This window comes from Carassius gibelio, chromosome B19 (assembly GCF_023724105.1).
Source record: "Carassius gibelio isolate Cgi1373 ecotype wild population from Czech Republic chromosome B19, carGib1.2-hapl.c, whole genome shotgun sequence".
In the NCBI taxonomy this organism is placed as follows: Eukaryota; Metazoa; Chordata; class Actinopteri; order Cypriniformes; family Cyprinidae; genus Carassius; species Carassius gibelio.
Genome location: NC_068414.1, coordinates 36,439,310 through 36,459,657, shown reverse-complemented (window position 1 = coordinate 36,459,657; position 20,348 = coordinate 36,439,310). Strand labels below are relative to the sequence as shown.

Sequence of the window (20,348 nt, the reverse complement as noted above, 5' to 3'; positions counted from 1 at the left end):
ACCTGGGAAAAAAAAATTATGGTCTAAACATAATTGTAAATAAATTAAATTCACCAAATTCAATCCTCCATACAAATGATAAAATCTACCCTATAAAAAGGTAGATTGATTTTATTTGTATTAGAAAAGTAAAACACAAACTCGCTCCGAAGAGCCGATCTAAAGCAAATGATACTAATACAACAGGTGTGTTCGAAGAACCCAATTAGCCGGATCATGATTAGCACGATGATATCATCTTGGAAGTGTCATTTGATCTCGGATGTAATAAGCACTGAACGAAGAACGCCCCTGGTTCAGATCATCAGCTCATTAGAACTGAATTGAATTTGAATCATCAGTGGAAGACGGGAAAAGAATGGCAAGATACATGTGGAAAAATACAATTTCCTAAAGACAAGATTTTTTCTCTCCACTTCAGCTCTGATGCCTTTGAGGTTTTTAGTGAACCACAGCTAATGATTTGTGAATCTACACCGAAGGTTTGATCGAAATACAGAAGTCGTCTGAATCTGAATAATGATTTGTGGAAAGTCATTTCTGATCTGGGGCCGATAGCTGAAACTGTTTAGACTAGTCTTAAAAAGTTAGTAATCTAATTTTTTGTCCTCAAGATGCTAATGATGTCTCTATTTGTTTTTATGTTTTGCCACAAGCTCCAGTCTGGATCCAGAACACCTGAGAAGAGATGATGCTGACCCTCAGAGGACCCCAGATGATGCTAACCCTGAATCAACAACAGAACTAACTAATACTGCTACAAGTGTGACTGCATCATATATTCATTATTAATAATATTAATAATGTTCATCATCTGGCTGACTAGGACTTGTATAAATTTTTCTACAAATCCTGTCATACGTGCACAAACTGACAGTCACCACTTAGAAGTTATTACTAAATATTGTAGAAACATAATTTTCTGTAAAGTTACTTTGTAACGATTTGTATTGTAAAAAGCGCTATACAAATAAACTTGAATTGAATTGATCATAACTTTATTAATTCAACTATAAAAAGGTAGATTGTTTTTATTTGTATTAGAAAAGTAAAACCCAAACCCGCTCCGAAGTGTGGATCTAAATCAAATGATTCGCAAACTTGCTCTGGGGTGCGTTTCCCATACAACGACGTAGCTCGCAGATTAACCACCATAAGTCATTGCATCGTTATGAAAACGAACGACCTAGTCATGAGCGTTTCCCAAAACCATCGTACCTGTGTCGCAGATCAATAGTTCAGACTACGTTGATTTGAGCCGTCGTTCTTCTTCTTCTTCGATCTAACGGCTGACTGGAGACATGAGCACATACCGCCACCTACAGTAATTTGGTTTTATTTTATCTTTTCTTCGACTCGAATTACGCTTTTGAAATGACTTTATGTAGGAGTTGAGTAATAACGAATCATTTGTTTGTTCTGCAATACATTATACACACACGGAGTTAAAAATGTGCTCTTTTCTGATCCCAATGTCAATAATTTCACAATTTCAGATAAATACTATTTCTTATGTAATATTGATAGGCTACTTAACCACAACTGAAAAAAGATGGGTTTTGAAAAACTGTGATGTACTGTTGTGGATTGCTTATTTTGCTAATTTTTTCCTATTTATGTCTTCTTGCCATTTTTCAAAGCATGAAATTGCAGTTCTTTTAGAGGAGGTGGAAAATAATAAAGTCCAGCTATTTTCAAAGCATTACAAATGCTGACAAAAATAAAATCTGGGCAGAAATAACTAAAAAAAAAACGGAAACCGGAAATCCAGCTGCTTTGTTTTGAACTCTCGCTCACAACAGACACGGAAGAGAAGACAATGCTGAATAAAGTCGTTGATTTGCTATTTTTGGACCAAAATGTATTTTGGATGCTTCAGAATATTCTACCGGACCCTCTGATGTCACATGGACTACTTTGATGATGTGTTTCTTACCTTTCTGGACATGGACAGTAGACCGTACACACAGCTTCAATGGAGGGACTGAGAGCTCTCGGATTAAATCTAAAATATCTTAAACTGTGTTCTGAAGATAAACGGAGGCCTCACATGTTTGGAACAGCATAAGGGTGAGTTATTAATGACAATTTTCATTTTTGGGGCGAACTAACCCTTTAAAGTAAAGTGAATGATATGAAAAGCGAGTACAACAGTACAATAACATACCGGTATGTGATATAATAGATTTATAATAGCATAAAATTATATGTATAATATGAATAATACCATAACATAAGTCAGTTTGGGGTTCGCGAATCATTTGAGTCAGTTTGGGGATCGCGAATCATTTGAGTCAGTTCGGGAGTTCGGAGCGGCACGCGAATCATTTGAATCAGTTCGAGAGTTCGGACGGGTTCGCGAAACATTTGAGTCAGTTCGAGAGTTCGGACGGGTTCGTGAATCATTTGAATCAGTTCGAGAGTTCGGACGGGTTCGCGAATCATTTGAGTCAGTTCGAGAGTTCGGACGGGTTCGCGAATCATTTGAGTCAGTTCGAGAGTTCGGACGGGTTCGCGAATCATTTGAATCAGTTCGAGAGTTCGGACGGGTTCGCGAATCATTTGAGTCAGTTCGAGAGTTCGGACGGGTTCGCGAATCATTTGAATCAGTTCGAGAGTTCGGACGGGTTCGTGAATCATTTGAGTCCGATCGAGAGTTCGGACGGGTTCGTGAATCATTTGAGTCAGTTCGAGAGTTCGGACGGGTTCGCGAATCATTTGAGTCAGTTCGAGAGTTCGGACGGGTTCGTGAATCATTTGAGTCCGATCGAGAGTTCGGAGCGGGTTCGCGAATCATTTGAATCAGTTTGGGGATCGCGAATCATTTGAGTCAGTTTGGGATTCGCGAATCATAGCTGTATATGGATAGGCATTTTAAACTAATTTGGTAGCTACTTCTAATTACGTTTTCCACATGCGTTTCTGTGTGATATGTGAAGTCGTATTTTGTGTTTTAACGATGTGCCTTTTAGCAGCATCAAGTATATTCAACAACTAAACAGATGCGTGCACTTTTTAGGCTAATGTAAAGTTACATTTGTGTCGTGGGAGGAGACGTGGCCGTTGAAGATGTTTTTTGTTCTTGAAGGCCTTCTCTAGCAGATGACGTCTTATGGTTATTGGGCTGCAGTCAGCATCAGTAAGGGCCTTAATTTGGGTGGAGGATCGACCTGTGTCTTCATGGACGACCCGTCTGCTCCTGCGGCTCAGTGCAGGTGAAATATTTTTGGCTCTACCACTTGACTTTGTCCCATAACTCTCAGGATTTTTTAAGAAATGTAAAATGACTGTCTTACTGAGTCCAACCTCGTCAGCGATGGCGTGTTGTGTGAGACCTTGCTTGTGCAGCTCAACAATCCTGCCACGTTCAAAGAGAGAAAGCTTTTTGCCTTTGCCATCAGGAGATCTAGACAGTATGACTGCTTGAAAAATAATGACATGAAAGCCATATTTTGGTGCAGATTTGACCTTTTTATGGCTATGGTCTTAAACTTTTGATCAGCCGATGAACAGCCTGTTTGACTTTAAATGCAGTTTTCAATAAATTGCCTACTCTCTATTTTTTGTCTCTTGATCCGGTTTCTTCTTTTGGCATTTTGAAGCAGCACTTACAACCCGGTTATGATCCACTATTGGGAAATGTGTAAAATGTGCAAGCATCCCCTGGTCTTAAAGAGCCACACAGATGGGAAATCAAAAATGACCTGTATTACAGTGTATGATGTAGCGGTCCATCAGTGTAAACAATGTGCAAAGTAATTAAACCAAAAAGTACACGATTTATAAAGTTATTGGCTTCTAAAGTAAGGAGTCGACTCTGAATCGCTGAAACGAGTCATTATAGATTTCAAATCTTTTGCCCATCTCTATGTACGTCACTAGGAACACTTTGCATAATAAGCTCCGCCTACCGTCTTGAGAGAAACTGACCTCTGACCTGCCCCTAAGGTGGGGTTTAAGGAAACTGAATCTTTTGAACAGCTTCGCGTGAACCGTTTGGGGATCTCTGAGAATTGAGGTAATTTTAAAATGATATTTTGACAAAATGACAATGTTTTTTAACCTTGGATGGATTTAAACCTAATGTACAGGACTTATAAACAGTGACAGGAAGCTTAGAATTTTCATCTTACTGGCTCTTTAAGATTTTGTTCAGGAGTGTATATGTATGTTTCTCGAAATTGATTCTGAATAATTCAGATTGCTTTCATTTATTTATTTCAAAATGTTTTGTGTTATGTTGTACATTGTTGATAATTTTCATACTTGAGTTGTGAAAGGAACATTGTTAAGGGCTCAACACAACAGCTTTTATGATGCAGAAGCCACTTTAATTTTGATTCTGAATATATTATTCAGGTGTTTTGTTACTTATTTCAGAAATCCTTGTGATATACAATATTCAGTTTGTGCTGGTCTGCCTCAATCAAAATAGTGTTTAAAAATTACTTTGTTTAACTTTGTTTGTATAGACCATAACGCATAGAAGCACAATAATGGGAACATTAAAGAAAGTTCTAGGGCTGCAACTAACGATTATTTTGATAATCGATTAATCTGTTGATTATTTTTACAATTAATCTATGTACTTATATTTAAAAATTGCAGTACATTGCATTTTATAATTTTTTTCCTGTAAACACACTTTTTTCCTGGGAAACCACTTTATAGCTTATGGTGTGAAATTGTAAACAATCCTTTGAATAAAGTGCCAGTGGCATGAAACCTGAATGGAACTCACGTTTTAAAGTAAAATCCATCAGAAGGTTGTCCAGGAAAAAAAAACTATTTGACACAAAAAAACCTGCTGTGTGAAAAAGAGCAGTGAATACTTAGGGAAAAAGTGTATTTCAAATACATTTAACTCTCTCATTCAGTCATAATTAGGCTGCAAGACTAAATTATGAACTTGTAAACGACAAACTGATCACAGAACATGTTTGTAAAGCTTTAAATGTTAACTGTTAAAAAGCAATGTTATTAGCTCTTACGACTAAACATTTGCAAACATGTACAGGAGAATCTGCACAAATAATAGTTTTAAACAGTTCAGTAGTGCAGAGTTTACAGGTTACTCTTCTGTTTTTAAGGCCCAAAGTAAAGTACTCCCACACACTTGATGACTTCGTTCGATTAGTTTAATCTTCCGCTTTTTTCTTTTTCTTTTTCAAGCTTACTCCACTGCCGTCTGTCTCCATCTCGCTGAACGCTGCACAGACGCAGTTCAGTAAACACGTGACAAAACGAGGCCAGCGATTGGCTATTCGCTACTTCTCCTGCTGTACTGGCTGAATAAAACCTGCGGTGGCTCATTACTGCCACACTTTGGTCACCGCAGATTTAAAATATACACAAAATGAGCCGCTTATGGCAAATAAAATCTGTTTAGCAACTAATCGATGACTAAATTAGTTGACAACTATTTTAATAATCGATATTAATCGATTAGTTGTTTCAGCTGTAGTTGAATGTGTTAAACAAATGTTTCTTATTTATCTCTCTCTGTCTCTCGCTCTCTCTTTCTCTAGAGTTGAAGCCTACAGCCATTCTATCCATGCAGCAACTGATGGAAAAGGGCTTCACTTTGGTGCTGTTGTCGAAAAAATGACTATATATACAGGGCTCTCAAGTCTCACGCATTGGGCGTGAGACTCACGCATTTCAACCCGTTCACACGCTCACACGCCACACCTTGTATTTCTCACGCAGAGACATTACGAGGACAACGCCCACCAAGTTGCGGCGCTATTTTTTTAAACAGTGAAACAGGTAACGTAGAGGAATCAAGTGAGTTCCCCGAAGGCCCTGACACGCACCTGCTAATCGAATAAAAAAAATATAGCTACCGATCAGCCAATCAGAAAATAGCATTGCTGTATCCGGGTAAGATTTTTACAGGCTCGTGTGCAACACAGATCCAGACGCTCGCTGAAGTAGGTAACGTTACGGTTACAGACTTGTCAAGACAATGACACAGATTTTCACTATATGTTTTTTTTTATCAATATATTAATTTAACATTTTTTAAAAACAGTCTAAGATATGTTTTGGTCTGATGGTTATTATGACCCCGACACGCACGCAATTTTGGCCATTATACGTGGTCGGCCGTAGCTTTTGTGCCTATTATTAGCCCACTATTATTTTTTTATTGCCAAAGTTACACGTTGAAGAGGATGCGGGGCTACTCTGACAGTTTTATATAAGAGACTTCTATAATAGGCCTATCCATAATACTTGTATGGCAGTATCCATAATAGTTTAAAAAAAAAAAAATTTTTCTTTCCTTTTATTTTTACTGCACCTCATCCTGGTCCCCATTTTCAAAACGTTTTGCCTAGGCTATTTCATTATATTTTATCCAATGTATAATATTGATTATTGCATTCGTCTATTTCAAAGATGTCAGGGAAGAGGCAAAGGAGCAATCTTTCATGCTTTGTTCTAAAAGATCTGGGCCCGTATTCATAAAGAATCTTAATGCAAAAAGTAGCTCCTAGTGACAAAATTCTAAGAAAATTCTTAGAAATGTGGGCGTTTACTTTTAAAATTAAAGAAAAAAATCCTAGTAAAGAAAAAATTAATTCAGAAAGCATCTTATCCCTTAAAAGAGGTCTTAAGGTAAAATTTGTTATGAGCACAGACGAGGACTTTTAAGAGGCTTAAGAGTTTCTTTAGCAGAGGAGAAAATGGCAGAAAGATGAAGAGGCAGAAGAAATGTGTTGCAGACAATGGATGACAATGAGTTAATAAGACGGTATAGATTATATAATAATTTAATATAATATAATTTAATATATAAATTAAAGTAATCACTACATTACGATATTTGGCAACTGGGAACATGCAACAATGCAATAGTGATGATTTGGGTCTGTCACAACCTTCTGTAAGCAGAGTGATCACACAAACAATTACAGCACTTTCAGAACATCTTATTGTGTCACAGTTCATTTCGTTTCCGCTGGACGTTCCCACCTTGCAGGCTCAAAAAACTGCATTTATGAATATAGCAGGCTTATAGGTGAACACAAGCAGGGGGAATGAACCGTTAATAGTTTGTCCCATGTCTGCTTCTTGTCCCTTGCTGTGTCTGAATTTTCCTTTAAGAATGGCCTTGTGTTCATCCACTAACTGGGCTAACAGTAAACACTGTTCCTCTGTCCAGATTGGCTTTCTCGCTCTTCTTGGCTTTGATTCCATGTTTGATACATTAAAACCAACACTCAAACCGCCACTTACATAGGACAGCAATCACTGTAACTGGAAAGAGTGGAACAATTTTTATCATTCTAAGCCAATCAAATACCTTATAGGAAATTAAAAGCATGGTAAATAAAAAAATAGAATTCATATACACACATATAATGTGTGTGTGTGTGTGTGTGTGTGTGTGTGTGTGTGTGTGTGTGTATGTGTGTGTGTGTGAGAGAGAGAGAGAGAGAGAACGGTCAAATAGGAAAAATTACGCATGTAAATTTAAAGTGAGGATTAGAATAGACCCTATACTTAAAATCACTATTTTTTTCCTTCTTGGACAACCAGCCAATCAGAGTCTTCAAAAGATTGTGTCATACATAGCAACCGGTTCAACCCCGCCTCCTCACTAAGATAAACGTTTTTGTCTTTTCCTTACTCAGAGTTGCTCTCAGATCGGTCCCGAATCGCTTTTAAGCTAAGACTCCTACGTAAAAGTTTTTAAGCTAAATTAAGAGTTTTCTGAGAGGATTCTTAGAATCTTTATGAATGCGGGCCCAGCTCCCTAAAAAGGTGGCTAGGTCAGAGGAGGAGGCTGTGGAGAATACAGTAGGGGAGGGAGTTAGGGTGCCAGAAGAGGATGGGTGCATGGAAGAGACTGTGGAGGACCATAGAGGAAACAGTGGAGAACCCACTGGAAACAGGGAAAAAGAGAGGGTTATGTAGAGCAGCCACCTGTAGGTGTTCCTTTAAGAAGGAGTGGTCAACCCGATCGCCATTCATCACAATGGGAACCACCAGCTCTTTTTACTGGTGCTTAGTCTGCAGACAAGATAACTCCTGTGTCCATCAAGGTGTGAGGGACATAAGCAGGGAGGCTTTCTAAAATAGCTGCATTAGTGTTAGTGCTTGCTCATTCAAATACCTATGCTGAGAGGGTTTTCTCCATGGTGGGATTAAACAAGACCAAAACCAGGAACAGTTTAGCACTTGATGGAACTGTGAAAAATGGCTGGCCTGGAACCACAGTGATTCAAATGGGAGCCACCAACCCCTGGCCTCAAAACCAGCTACCAACACCTACTATAAACAGCACTGACCATTTTTTCTCTCTCTCTCTCTCACACACACACACAAATAAATGCTGAATTAAATAAATATTATTTTATTTGTAAGAATATGTGTCATTTATGAGATCAGACACCCGTCCCCATCAAACCCCTGCCGACATCGCGACCGCGGGCAAAATCTCACTCTGAACTCAGTTCAAAACTTGAGAGCCCTGTATATATATATATATATATATATATATATATATATATATATATATATAAACATTCTTGAATCATTCTTGTGTCTTGTCTTTCAACAACTTTTAAAATATTGGCAGTAATTTAGTGACTCCATATGCTGATTCCAACTTTAACTTACCTGATAATGAGCTAATTCACCTTAAGGAGGTTAATCAATATACTGTATAATTCAAGGGACTAAGACTTTTAAGGGTCTTCAATTCATGTTTAAATTAAAAATTGTGACTCAAAGTACACTTAGTAATTAACCTCTAATGCATTTTGAATCAAAAATCACATTTAAAAACAAATACTACTGAGATTAATATTGATGCTATATACAAAGTAACGCGACTGCAAACTAAACAAACAGGGTCCTGAAACCGCAGCCATCGCTGTATAAACTAGTGATGGGAAGTTCGGATCATTTTACCGACTCGGACTTTTGAGTCTCGTTCAGCAAAATGAACGAATCTTTTTTCGAGTCATTTCGTTCATTTCGTTCATTTTAGCAAAATGTTATTAAAATATTAAGTGCTACCTCCCCAACACATCTAGTACTTACGCAAAGATGATCACACGACAAACAATACAAAAATAAAATGCTATGAGATAAAGAAAAAAATACTCATTCTTTACCTGGGTCTTCAGTCTGTGATTAGCTCATCTCACCTCTTATCTGACAAGAAGTCTTCAGGTTTAAGTCATTCCTTAATCACGTGACAGCCCCATACGCAAAACTAACGCGGTCTTGAGCCGGAAAGAGAATTGATTAGTTCATCTCATGAGTCTTTCGGGTCGAGTTTGACTCGTTCCTTAATCACGTGACAGACCCATACGCGAAACTAACGCGGTCTTGAGCCGGAAAGAGAATTGATTAGTTCATCTCATGAGTCTATCGGGTCGAGTTTGACTCGTTCCTTAATCACGTGACAGCCCCATACGCAAAACTAACGCGGTCTTGAGCCGGAAAGAGAATTGATTAGTTCATCTCATGAGTCTTTCGGGTCGAGTTTGACTCGTTCCTTAATCACGTGACAGCCCCATACGCGAAACCAATGCGGTCTCGAGCCGGAAAGAGAATTGATTAGTTCATCTCATGAGTCTTTCGGGTCGAGTTTGACTCGTTCCTTAATCACGTGACAGCCCCATGCGCTATTTCTGACATTTGTCACTGTGTTTTTGTTACTGTTTGTTGAGGATCTGTGGTTTGTTATTATTTTATAAATAAATAAAACCCTGTTATAAATAAAATTTTGATTAATTTGTCTTCTTGACTGTCTATCGGTAAATAAACACTAGGCTATATAATAATATAATAATCCAAGCTTACAATAAAAAGTATTTATAGACTAGTTTGTTCATTTTTACTCCAATTTTGAGTTTGCTGGTATAATAATTGCTTTTCCTAGGCAGACTTGACATATTGGTGTAATATATGTATAAGAAGATTGCTCAAAAAAGGACATAATGACATACATTAAAAGCAAATAACATTTTGAATTTGAATTATTAATGTTAAAGACAAATGTTAAAGACATTAAGGTTATGATAACTTCAGCTTTAACAGTTTTAACCCAGCTCAGAGTGAGGAGTTTCAGATCCTGGTTCACTGCCAGTGCAGGGGCCATGTTTTGGGAAGACTTTGACGAAAGGGTAGCAAGTTTGAGGCCTTCTGCTACCTCTTCTGAGACCTCAGATGCTATGATGGCCAACCTTGCAGAGCCACTCTTACCCCGCACATCAGACCCTCTGGCCTGGTGGAGGAGATGTTCACCAGTATACACAAGCCTTTCTGAAGTCACAAAGACAAGACTTTGCATTGTGGCCACATCCGTGCCATCTGAATTTTTTTTTTCTAAAACTGGGCAGATTATCTCAGATAGAAGAACTCACAGACTCAGCCCATCCAAGGTCAGGGAGCTTGTTGTTTTTTTAATAATGTAAACATGCCTTAAAGCAAGTCCTAAAAATATAGCCACAGTGTGTTATTTATTTTAAAGCTTATTTATTTTTATTTATTTAGAAAAAGACTAGCTTGTTGTGCAATATTTTTGTTGTTGTGATTTTAAAAGGTAATTTGTTATTGTTATAAGGCTCCATTGCTTTAGTATCTCTTAATTTTCATTTATTTTTTATTCAAATGGTTTAAAATTATTTTGGGAATAGCTTGTTGTGCAATATTTAGTTTTTATTTTTTTTATATATTGTACTTTTAAAGTTCATTTGTTAAGGTTATTAGACCCTGTGGCTTTATTATCTTTTCATTTTAATTTCATTTTTAATTATTTACATTTTTATTATTTTAATTTATTTTGGAATAGTTGTCCTCTTTGCTAAAAAGCTTTTCTGTAATAAACAATAAACAACTATTCAAAAGTATGTACAGTGTTTTTAATGTTTATAAAGTGTCATATGTTACAAAAGTATGGTTTACACAGACAATCTGATTTAATAACTGCACAACTAAACAAAAACAAACAGACAGAAAAAAAGATCAACATTTTAAGCATAACCAACTCTTTATTTCCACATTCAGTGTTATGGAAAAGTACCACCATGACAGAAATTAAAAACAACAATTTGAAACCAGAAATGCATCACGTTACTGTAAGAGTAAATAATACTAATAATAAATAAGTACTACGCACCCATTTTGTAAGGAAAGTTGTAAATGAACTAATTACTCTAGCCAATGTTGTCACACAGTACAAAAGAACGAAAAACCCGAAGAACCGAAAGATGAACTATTCAATTATCTGCATTCTTTTACTGTCAGTGTCTATGGTTTTAGCGTATGGGTCTGTCACGTGATTAAGGAACGACTCGACCCGAAGACTCATGAGATGAACTAATCAATTCTCTTTCCGGCTCAAATTGCATTGGGTTTAACGTATTGGGCTGTCACGTGATTGAGGAACGAGTCAAAAACCCGATAGACTCGAACTATGAACTAATCAATTCTCTTTCCGGCTCATGCTGCATTGGGTTTAATGTATTGGGCTGTCACGTGATTGAGGAACGAGTCAAAAACCCGATAGACTCGAACTATGAACTAATCAATTCTCTTTCCGGCTCATGCTGCATTGGGTTTAATGTATTGGGCTGTCACGTGATTGAGGAACGAGTCAAAAACCCGATAGACTCGAACTATGAACTAATCAATTCTCTTTCCGGCTCATGCTGCATTGGGTTTAACGTATTGGGCTGTCACGTGATTGAGGAACGAGTCAAAAACCCGATAGACTCGAACTATGAACTAATCAATTCTCTTTCCGGCTCAAGACTGCATTGAATGACAGGTGAATTACTACTACTAGAACAGAACCCATAGAATAATGCGCATGCGCCACTGAACGAATCACTCCCCGAGACGACTCGTTCTTCCCGAGTCACATTAAAGATTCGTTCAAAATGAACGAATCGTTCAAGAACGACACATCACTAGTATAAACCATACTGTTTTAAAACCGTTTCCCTTGTTAGCTGGGCTGCATAGCGCTCAAAACCAACATGAAAAGGGTAACTTAGCTAGTAATGTTTACTTAGCGTTCTGTTTTGTTGTTAAACTGTGTAAAATTAGCGGTGATGTTAACAATGCTAGATGGTTTCAAGCTAACATTAGCAGATAAACCTGCACTTTTTGAAATTCAAACAGGCGGCCTGTGGTCTGAACCAACTCAAACAGTGATTAAAATGCTGAAGCTTAATTTTCATTATAAAGAGGCAGATATACACACACGAGACCAAAATTACAAAAATGCAAACATAATAATACAAAGCTAGCGCTAAACCATTATCACCAGTGAACGTTAAAGTTGTCCTAATATCAAACAACGTCTTACAATCATTAATATACAAGATGATTTAAAAACCAATGCTGTGAATGTCGCAATAAATCAATACTTACTCAAAAGAGGGTTCAGCGCAACTGTGCCTGAAGGAAGAGCTGATCGTCAAGCAGGTTTGGCGAATTGAAGGCGGATCCACCTAGGAGTCTCCTATTGATGCACATTTCGGAGCGGATTTGCAAAACATTTGATTCAGATCGGGACTCCGAATCGCGTTTCGCGAATGGTTTGATCGGGGATTCGGAGCGAGTCCGCAAAACATTTGATTCAGATCGGGACTCCGAAGCGCGTTTAGCGAATCATTTGAGATCAGTCTTTCAAACGGATTTGCAAAGCATTTGATTCTATCATGTAGGCTACTAGTTAGTAATCCCACGGTCCATAGCATCAGTAAATGTATAATTTAGTAAGGGAAAATTAAAACAAAATAGGATGAATTTCAATTTTTATTTTATTTATAATGGTCATCTTAACCTCTGTGCAGTGTTCAGGGTATTTCAGGACCCTAAATTAAATTCTAATTCATCTAAATGACATGACACTTAATGACTTTACCAAAACAGAAATTGGGATGTCTGATAGTATATTAGTGTAATAAAATCACTCAGAATGTTCATATAGTGCTTTTGTTTAAAATTGTAATTTTAAATGCTTTCCAGTAAATGGCAGAAATCTACCACTTTTCATATGACCATGTATGAAAGCAAGAAATGTAGATATACTTTAAAGTTAACTACTGTACATATTTATTTTGTATAAGCATTTCATATAAACATGTAATACTTTTTTTTCAAAAATTTAACATTTAAACAAATTCCATATCAACTGTATAGTAAAAACATTAAAGGAAGTGATGTTACAATTCATGATTGTCTAGATATCGGTGTTTTTAATTTCACCTCTTAAAGCACTTTCTTTTATCATTGCAAATATCAGTATTCAACATTTTGGGATTAAAACATCCAAACATTATGCATTTGTAATTGCAGGTTAAATGCATCTATATCTTGCATTAAACAGTGTGTGTGAACATCTGTCGGGGTCTCTAGAGAGCGATGTGTAGAGGATTCAAACTTGAGCCAGAGGTTCTTCACTGCTATGAGGAGACCTTTGACGTTAACGTTCTTCCATCTGGTCTCATCATCCACCCTGATGCTCCACACCTTGGTGCAGATGGCAAAGTGGTGGACCCAAATGAAGAACCTCCCTGTGGCCTGGTAGAGGTTAAGTGCCCTGATGTGAAAGAAATCTGAGAGGCATCCCATGTTGAGTTTATTGGGGACCATGCAAAACTGAGAAAGAAACACACACTCGGCATTCCACGGTCAGCTGATGGTTCCTGTCTTAGTTAACCTGGTGTGATCTTGTGACAAGTACAAGAGGTGACTTCCATGTGGAGAGGGTATGGAGAGATGATGAGCTGATCACAGAGATCACGGCTAAAGTTGTTGAATTCTACTTTGGCATATACATTCATTTTTTGCTAGGAAGAAAATAGGCATGAAGAATTTACCAAAAAATGATGTTCTTGTTCTATAGTGAATGTAGTTCTATAGTGTTTCAATTACAAGAAAAAACAGTTACCCCAATAAGTCATGCTTCAATTAATTACATTTTATTGTTATTTATGTTATATTGTTGCAACATACCTACCCCAAACTGGAAAGATATGTCAGGAGGGGTTGGTGATTTCTGATGTGTTGAGAATCTGAAACGATATTGCAGATCATAAGTAAAAGTAAAGAGTTAGATTTTTATAAAACATTTCTGACTTAAATTTCCCCCCTAAAATCTAAGCATTAAATTCAGCAAAAAAAGCACACTGAGAAGTATGTGAAAGATTATATGTATAATGTTGGTTAAAACCCTGGCTGAGAAGGTAACAAACGCTTAAACTTACTAGAAGATAACAAAATGTGCTTATCAAAAAGCAGACAAGATACTAGCAGGTGAAGAGAAGCATGATGTCACCAGCAGGTGTTTTTTCCAGCTCCTTTATTTTTCCCATGCCTCAGCAAGAGCACTTAATTAACATAAAGCAAACAACAATACATGTATTATTTTGTGTTAAACATAACACTTTAATAAAAACAACTCATTAATTTGGAAAGTTACTCTCACATTTATGCAATAATATACCAGTTACTTAGAACATCAATTACCACCGACTGCTCGTATTTCCTACATTGTTGTGGATTTTATTGATAACTTTAAATGTCTTTGTTAATTTTGTGTGACTTGAGCCAGAAAGAGAGCAGAATAAAAGGGTGATGGCAAAAGTATAAAAACACCGCTTCACTAACCTGCTCGACTGTTAGCATAACTGCTACCATGTGTTACATTAAATGTATAACGTTACATCTAACAATACAAATAAAACATACTATATTTGAGTAATATAGTTGCCGATAAGCTTTTAATATAAGTTATTGTTTTAGTTAACACATTACACTCACCTGGGACTGGACGGCTGTTGTAATCGTGCTCCTGCACCATCTCCACATTTACTGCTCTGCACCACAAACCTCCCGTTATGACGCGTGATTTAACGTCTCCGCAACTTTTCCACGCAAACCTGGAAGGCACAGCCCACGGTGCGAGATCGACCGTACTCCGGTTGGACACGGACCTCATCCTCCGTGAAGGGCTTAGCACACACTAAAGTACCTTTCCTCACAGTTATTGTCGCCTCCTCCTCTCACCGTATAGCCGCAGTTTCAACGCTTTTTTTTAGTTTCGTCGGTGGGAAAACTATGAAATTATAAATAAGGTTTTATATATATATATATATATATATATATATATATATATTTGAAATTAGAACACAAAGGCACAATATACACATCTGAATACTTTTGGTCTCCGCCATTTTTCGGCAAGCGAATGAACACTACGCAATTCACTGGAAAATAACTTGAGATCTAGGATTCCGAGCGAGTTCACAAAACATTTGATTCAGATCGGGACTCCGAATCGCGTTTCGGGAATCATTTGATCGGGGCTTTGGAGCGAGTTCGCAAACATTTGATTCAGATCGGGAGTCCGAAGCACGTTTCGGGAATCATTTGATCGGAGCTTCGGAGCGAGTTCACAAAACATTTGATTCAGATCGGGAGTCCGAAGCACGTTTCGGGAATCATTTGATCGGGGCTTCGGAGCGAGTTCGCAAAACATTTGATTCAGATCGGGACTCCGAAGCGCGTTTAGTGAATCATTTGAGATCAGGTCTTTCGAGCGGATTTGCAAAGCATTTGATTCTGTCATGTAGGCTACTAGATCAAGTTTTAATAAAGAGAAAAGAGGTTTAGAAACAGATTTTTGTTAATAGCCTGTTAGTAATCCCACATTCCATAGCATCAGTAACTGTATAATTTATAACTGTATAACAAAATAGGATGAGTTTCAGTTATTATTTTATTTTTGTAGCAATGGTCATCTTAACCTCTGTGCAGTGTTCAGGGTATTTCAGGACCTCAAATTAAATTCTAATTCTAATTCTGCATCATACAAGTGTTTATTTGAGTTGAATATGTCGATATTCATGTAAGTAAACGAAGCCATAATTTGATAAGTTTACATTTACATTTATTCATTTAGCAGATGCTTTTATCCAAAGCGACTTACAAATGAGGATACAAAACAACAAAAAGAGCAACAAAAAGTTTATAAGCGAGAATAAATAAGATGCATGCAAAATGAAGGCAGATCTTGTCTGATATGTTAAGAAATAATATAAAATAAAAATGCTAAAAAAAATTGCCAAAATATTTGACTCAAAAAGTCCAGATGATTCAAGCTGTTCGTGACTGTGAGAGTAACAGCAGCAGCAGAGATTATTAACCGTAAATAAAAATGTAGCAAAACATTAGATTCAGATGATATGTAGAACTCTCTGTGATTATCAGTGTCAGACTGTGTGTGTTGTTTTGTCCGGGGCTCATGGGACAGGCGTACTACTCTGGCTGTGACGTCATCACCCTGGGGCGGGGACTTTGAGAGTATTCAGATCATCCCAGGTCCGTATATATTTTGGTCATTTGATTTTCTATTTTAAAATAAATTAAGATAAATGAGAAACGGTTTAATTTTCTTTTTTTCGTTTTGTTTAAGAAACGGAAAATGAAAATTTAGCTGGATTTTTCGTATTTTTGGTAGCCAGAATATTGGTAGCCAGAATATATTGGTAGAAAACGTTTACGAAAATATTTTTTTTAAAATCTTTTTTAGCAAATATATATTTTGGGCAGTTTTTATATATTTGTAAAAACATTTTAAAATATTTAATATATTGTATGTTTAATGATATCTCCAAAAACATTCTGGTATCTGTAACTATATAGTTTGTGTGAATCATGTCCACAATAAAACATGGATTTATCATCAATGGATTTTATGTCCTTTATTCGATTTAAATGTTTTAAATCCTAAATCTTAAAAGAAAAGTCTTTTGAATCAGTTCACAGCTTGCTGCATGTCATGTGACCATTAATCTATATCAGAGAAATTCAGTTATTCTGAAATGTCAAATAATTTTAATATTAACCTGAATTAATCAGAACCAGAATTTAATTTACAGACCATTTAAAAAATGCGTAGCTCTTAATATCAGATAAATGCACTACTGTTCACATGAGGCTAAAATAAACTTCTGATCAGCCGAATTGTGGGATACACACAGCAGAGAGCAGCAGAGCGTCACGATCGGACTGAAACTGATCAATAATGATGATCTTGTGTCCTCTCTTTCCCCAGAATGACTGGTTTTGGTATTATTTTCCTTTATTGATGGTCTCTCTACAGTCATAATTAATTATAGCTTCTTTTATTTACATTGCTCTGATCGTTCACTGTAGGTCCCGCCTTCTCACGCCACGATTGGTGGATTATTACAGCGCCTGCATGCTATTGGCCAAAAGAGTTTTCAGTCATTGCATTCAGCAAGTATAGAAAAACAATATGATTTTATGAATCTAAAATAGTTTCAGACAAAGGAGGGCACATACAGGCTGAGATCAGCATCAGATGATCAGACTCGATGTCTCTGTGTCTCTGAATCTGTCTCATGTGAGGACAGGAAGTGATCTCTGCTCATGATCAGGCTGCTATCAGTCTCTCTCTATCATTAATGAGCTGCAGAGGAAACAAACACATCAATAATGTTCTAAACATGACCTGAAGTATTCAGTTCAAGTACACTGCAAATAAATCAATAAATATATAAGATATAAAAACTGAAAAGGGTTTCTGTTTTGGTCTCTTGTGAGGAAAGCCACACAAAGACATTTCAGTCAGATTTAATGTTCCTAATCTCATTTTGTTAGTGACTTTTCTCTCTGTTTTAAATGTGCTTTCTTTGGATTGTTTGACAGTTCATAGGAGAAAATAACATTTGTGTTTCCTGCTGAATATCACACACATAAAGAAATATTCACTGGCTCTGAATCTCTCTTTTCTTTATTCAGACTTGATCTAGATGAGTACATGGCAATTATTCAAAGTTCTGTTAAAGGGGTCATGTGATGCTGCCACAGAGAACATTATTTTGTGTGTTTGTTGTAATGAAATGTTTATGCAGTTTAGGGTTAAAAGAACACATTTTTTTCCACATACTGTACATGATTGTTTCTCCTCTATGCCACGCTTTCTGAAACGCCTCGATTTCTACAAAGCTCATCTCTCTGAAAAGCAGATGCATATTTTGCATGTGTCTCTCTGTTAACACCTGATTCAGATCATCAGCTCATTAGAATTGAACTGAATTTGAATCATCAGTGGAAGAGGGGAAAAGAATAGGAAGATACAGTACATGTGGAAAAATAACATTTCCTAAAGACAAGATTTTGATGAATCTGATGCCTCTGAGGTTTTTAGTGAACCACAGCTAATGATTTGTGAATCTACACCGAAGGTTTGATCTAAATACAAAAGTCGTCTGAATCTGTATAGTGATTTGTGGACAATCATTTTAGATCTGGGGCTGATAGCTGAAACTGTTTAGACTAGTCTTAAAAAGTGATCTAACTGTTGAGACTAGTCTTTTTCTTCAAGATTGGTCATAACTATTTTAATTCAGCTATGAAAATGTATGTTGTTGTTTTTTTAATTGAAAAAGTAAAACTGATTCAACTGCTAGTTGGTCAAACTAGATCTTAAGATCTTAACAGCCGATCTTCGTCAACTGATACGCAAACTTGCTCCGAAGTGCGGATCTTACCATTTTTTACAGACACTAGGACACATTTCTCACACATTTGAAGTTTTTCAAGGTCACTTTTGCAAAACTCTTCACACAGTTCTCCTAACCGACTTTCAGCTTGGCAAAGCAGTTCATTTCACATTCAAAATGCACTACAACTACCAAAACACTTCATTCAGGTCTCAAATCAGCTCATTCTTCCAGAGCATTAGCAAAGGTTGACAGCCGACAAACACACTTTGTCAGTCACAAAACAATGAGCTAAAAACACTAACAACATGAATCATTATATGATGTTTTCTTGTGTAAAACAAGGAGATATCTCGGTTTATAATTCACTGCAATATATGTTACTGGAATGAAGCAGACATGATGCAGAATTCCTCAATATTTTATGTTGTTTATTTATTTAAATTTTTTTGCACTGAGTAATTCCAAAATCCAAAATTCCAATTGTTTTTATAGCATTTAATTTTAAGATTTAAAATATATTTTATTCAAACATTACTGTAGAAATGTAACAAATTGCTGTCTTATTAGGTTTTATTTTATGTTATTGTTTTGAACATAAGTTTAACAGTTCTGAAAACAGTAAGCATGTGTAAATTGGCCCATACGTACAAAGAGTTTTGTCAGTTGTTGTGTCTGAGTGAGAAAATAATTCATGAACTTTGAGAGATCTAGTCATTGAATGCATTTTGTGCCAAAGCAATTGTAAAGACTATCAATGTCAAGCAATACATTTATCCAATCAAATCATCCAAGTAACCAAAATGTATTAACAACTCATCAAAAGTTCTAAAACACAAATAGGCTTAGGTGGTAGCAAGTTGATACCATAAGGGTTCTCCCAATATTATCAAGTGTAAATGTGCAATACTTTACACCAGACAAAAACAGTAATTAAAAACAGTGACACAGGCCAGCTCCTAAAATAGAGCCAGAAAGACACCCTCCATATTGTGCTAAAACATTCAAAATAATTTTTAAAAACACCGTACATCAAATAACATGAATACACATTCCAATACAGCACAATATAAAACAAACACACACTTCAACCATATATACATCACAGACCGAGCACCAGCTAGACAAGAGTTTTCCAACTCTGCCACAAACCATCATTGCCATCTGAGCAAAACATTTAAATACACATGATTATACACAATATCACACTGTTAAAAAGTCTTACATCCAACATGGTCACATACCTAACAACAGCTACGACAACTGTTTTCCGAAGCTGGCACAAACCATCATTGCAGTCTCCAAGAAAGAAATCACCACCACCACCCATCTGGTAATCAGCATGCACCTGCCATTACTCCAAAGCTAGTGCCATCCCATAAAGGACACGTAAACTACCGTACTCTCCCTACCAAACAGCACTACCATAAATACTGTAGTGTTTGTAGCCATTACACAATGATAAGTGATCCTCAGTTTAGCCCACATCAGTAATGCGCGGGTCAATGTATTAATAACCCGCACCCGACCAACGTTTTCAACTAACCCGACCGCTCGGGCCGCAAAAAAAGCAAAAGAAAATATTGTCCCCGACCCGCTTCTTGACATGCATTTTATGCGGATCTAAATTAAATGATTCGCAAACTCCCTCCAAAATGCAGATCTAAATCAAATAATTCATAAACTCGCTTCGAAGAGCCGATCTAAATCAAATGATTTCTATAAAACAAAACTTAAAGAAGTCATCAAAATCATGTTTTACCAAAAACAGCGCTGTTGCTCCCCATGCAGTCTTCTTTGCTCCATCTCTTCGTGCAGACTGAGCTCGTGCGTCATCTTCAC

General features: G+C 36.7%; 1 protein-coding gene across 3 annotated transcripts in view; it reads left to right on the top strand.

The window, feature by feature from the left end:
- The window catches only part of LOC127978676 (semaphorin-6D), a 276,967-nt gene that overhangs the window by 27,234 nt on the left and 229,385 nt on the right, over nucleotides 1–20,348 (top strand). For 2 of the 3 annotated variants that reach the window (XM_052583526.1, XM_052583524.1), the window contains one exon: nucleotides 657–990. The exons of the other annotated variant lie outside the window; for it this stretch is intronic. In XM_052583526.1, coding sequence (XP_052439486.1) covers nucleotides 657–692 — 36 coding nt within the window. In that variant the 3' untranslated portion in view covers nucleotides 693–990. Of the gene's footprint in view, nucleotides 1–656; nucleotides 991–20,348 lie in introns of those variants that run through there. 3 annotated transcript variants of the gene reach the window in all.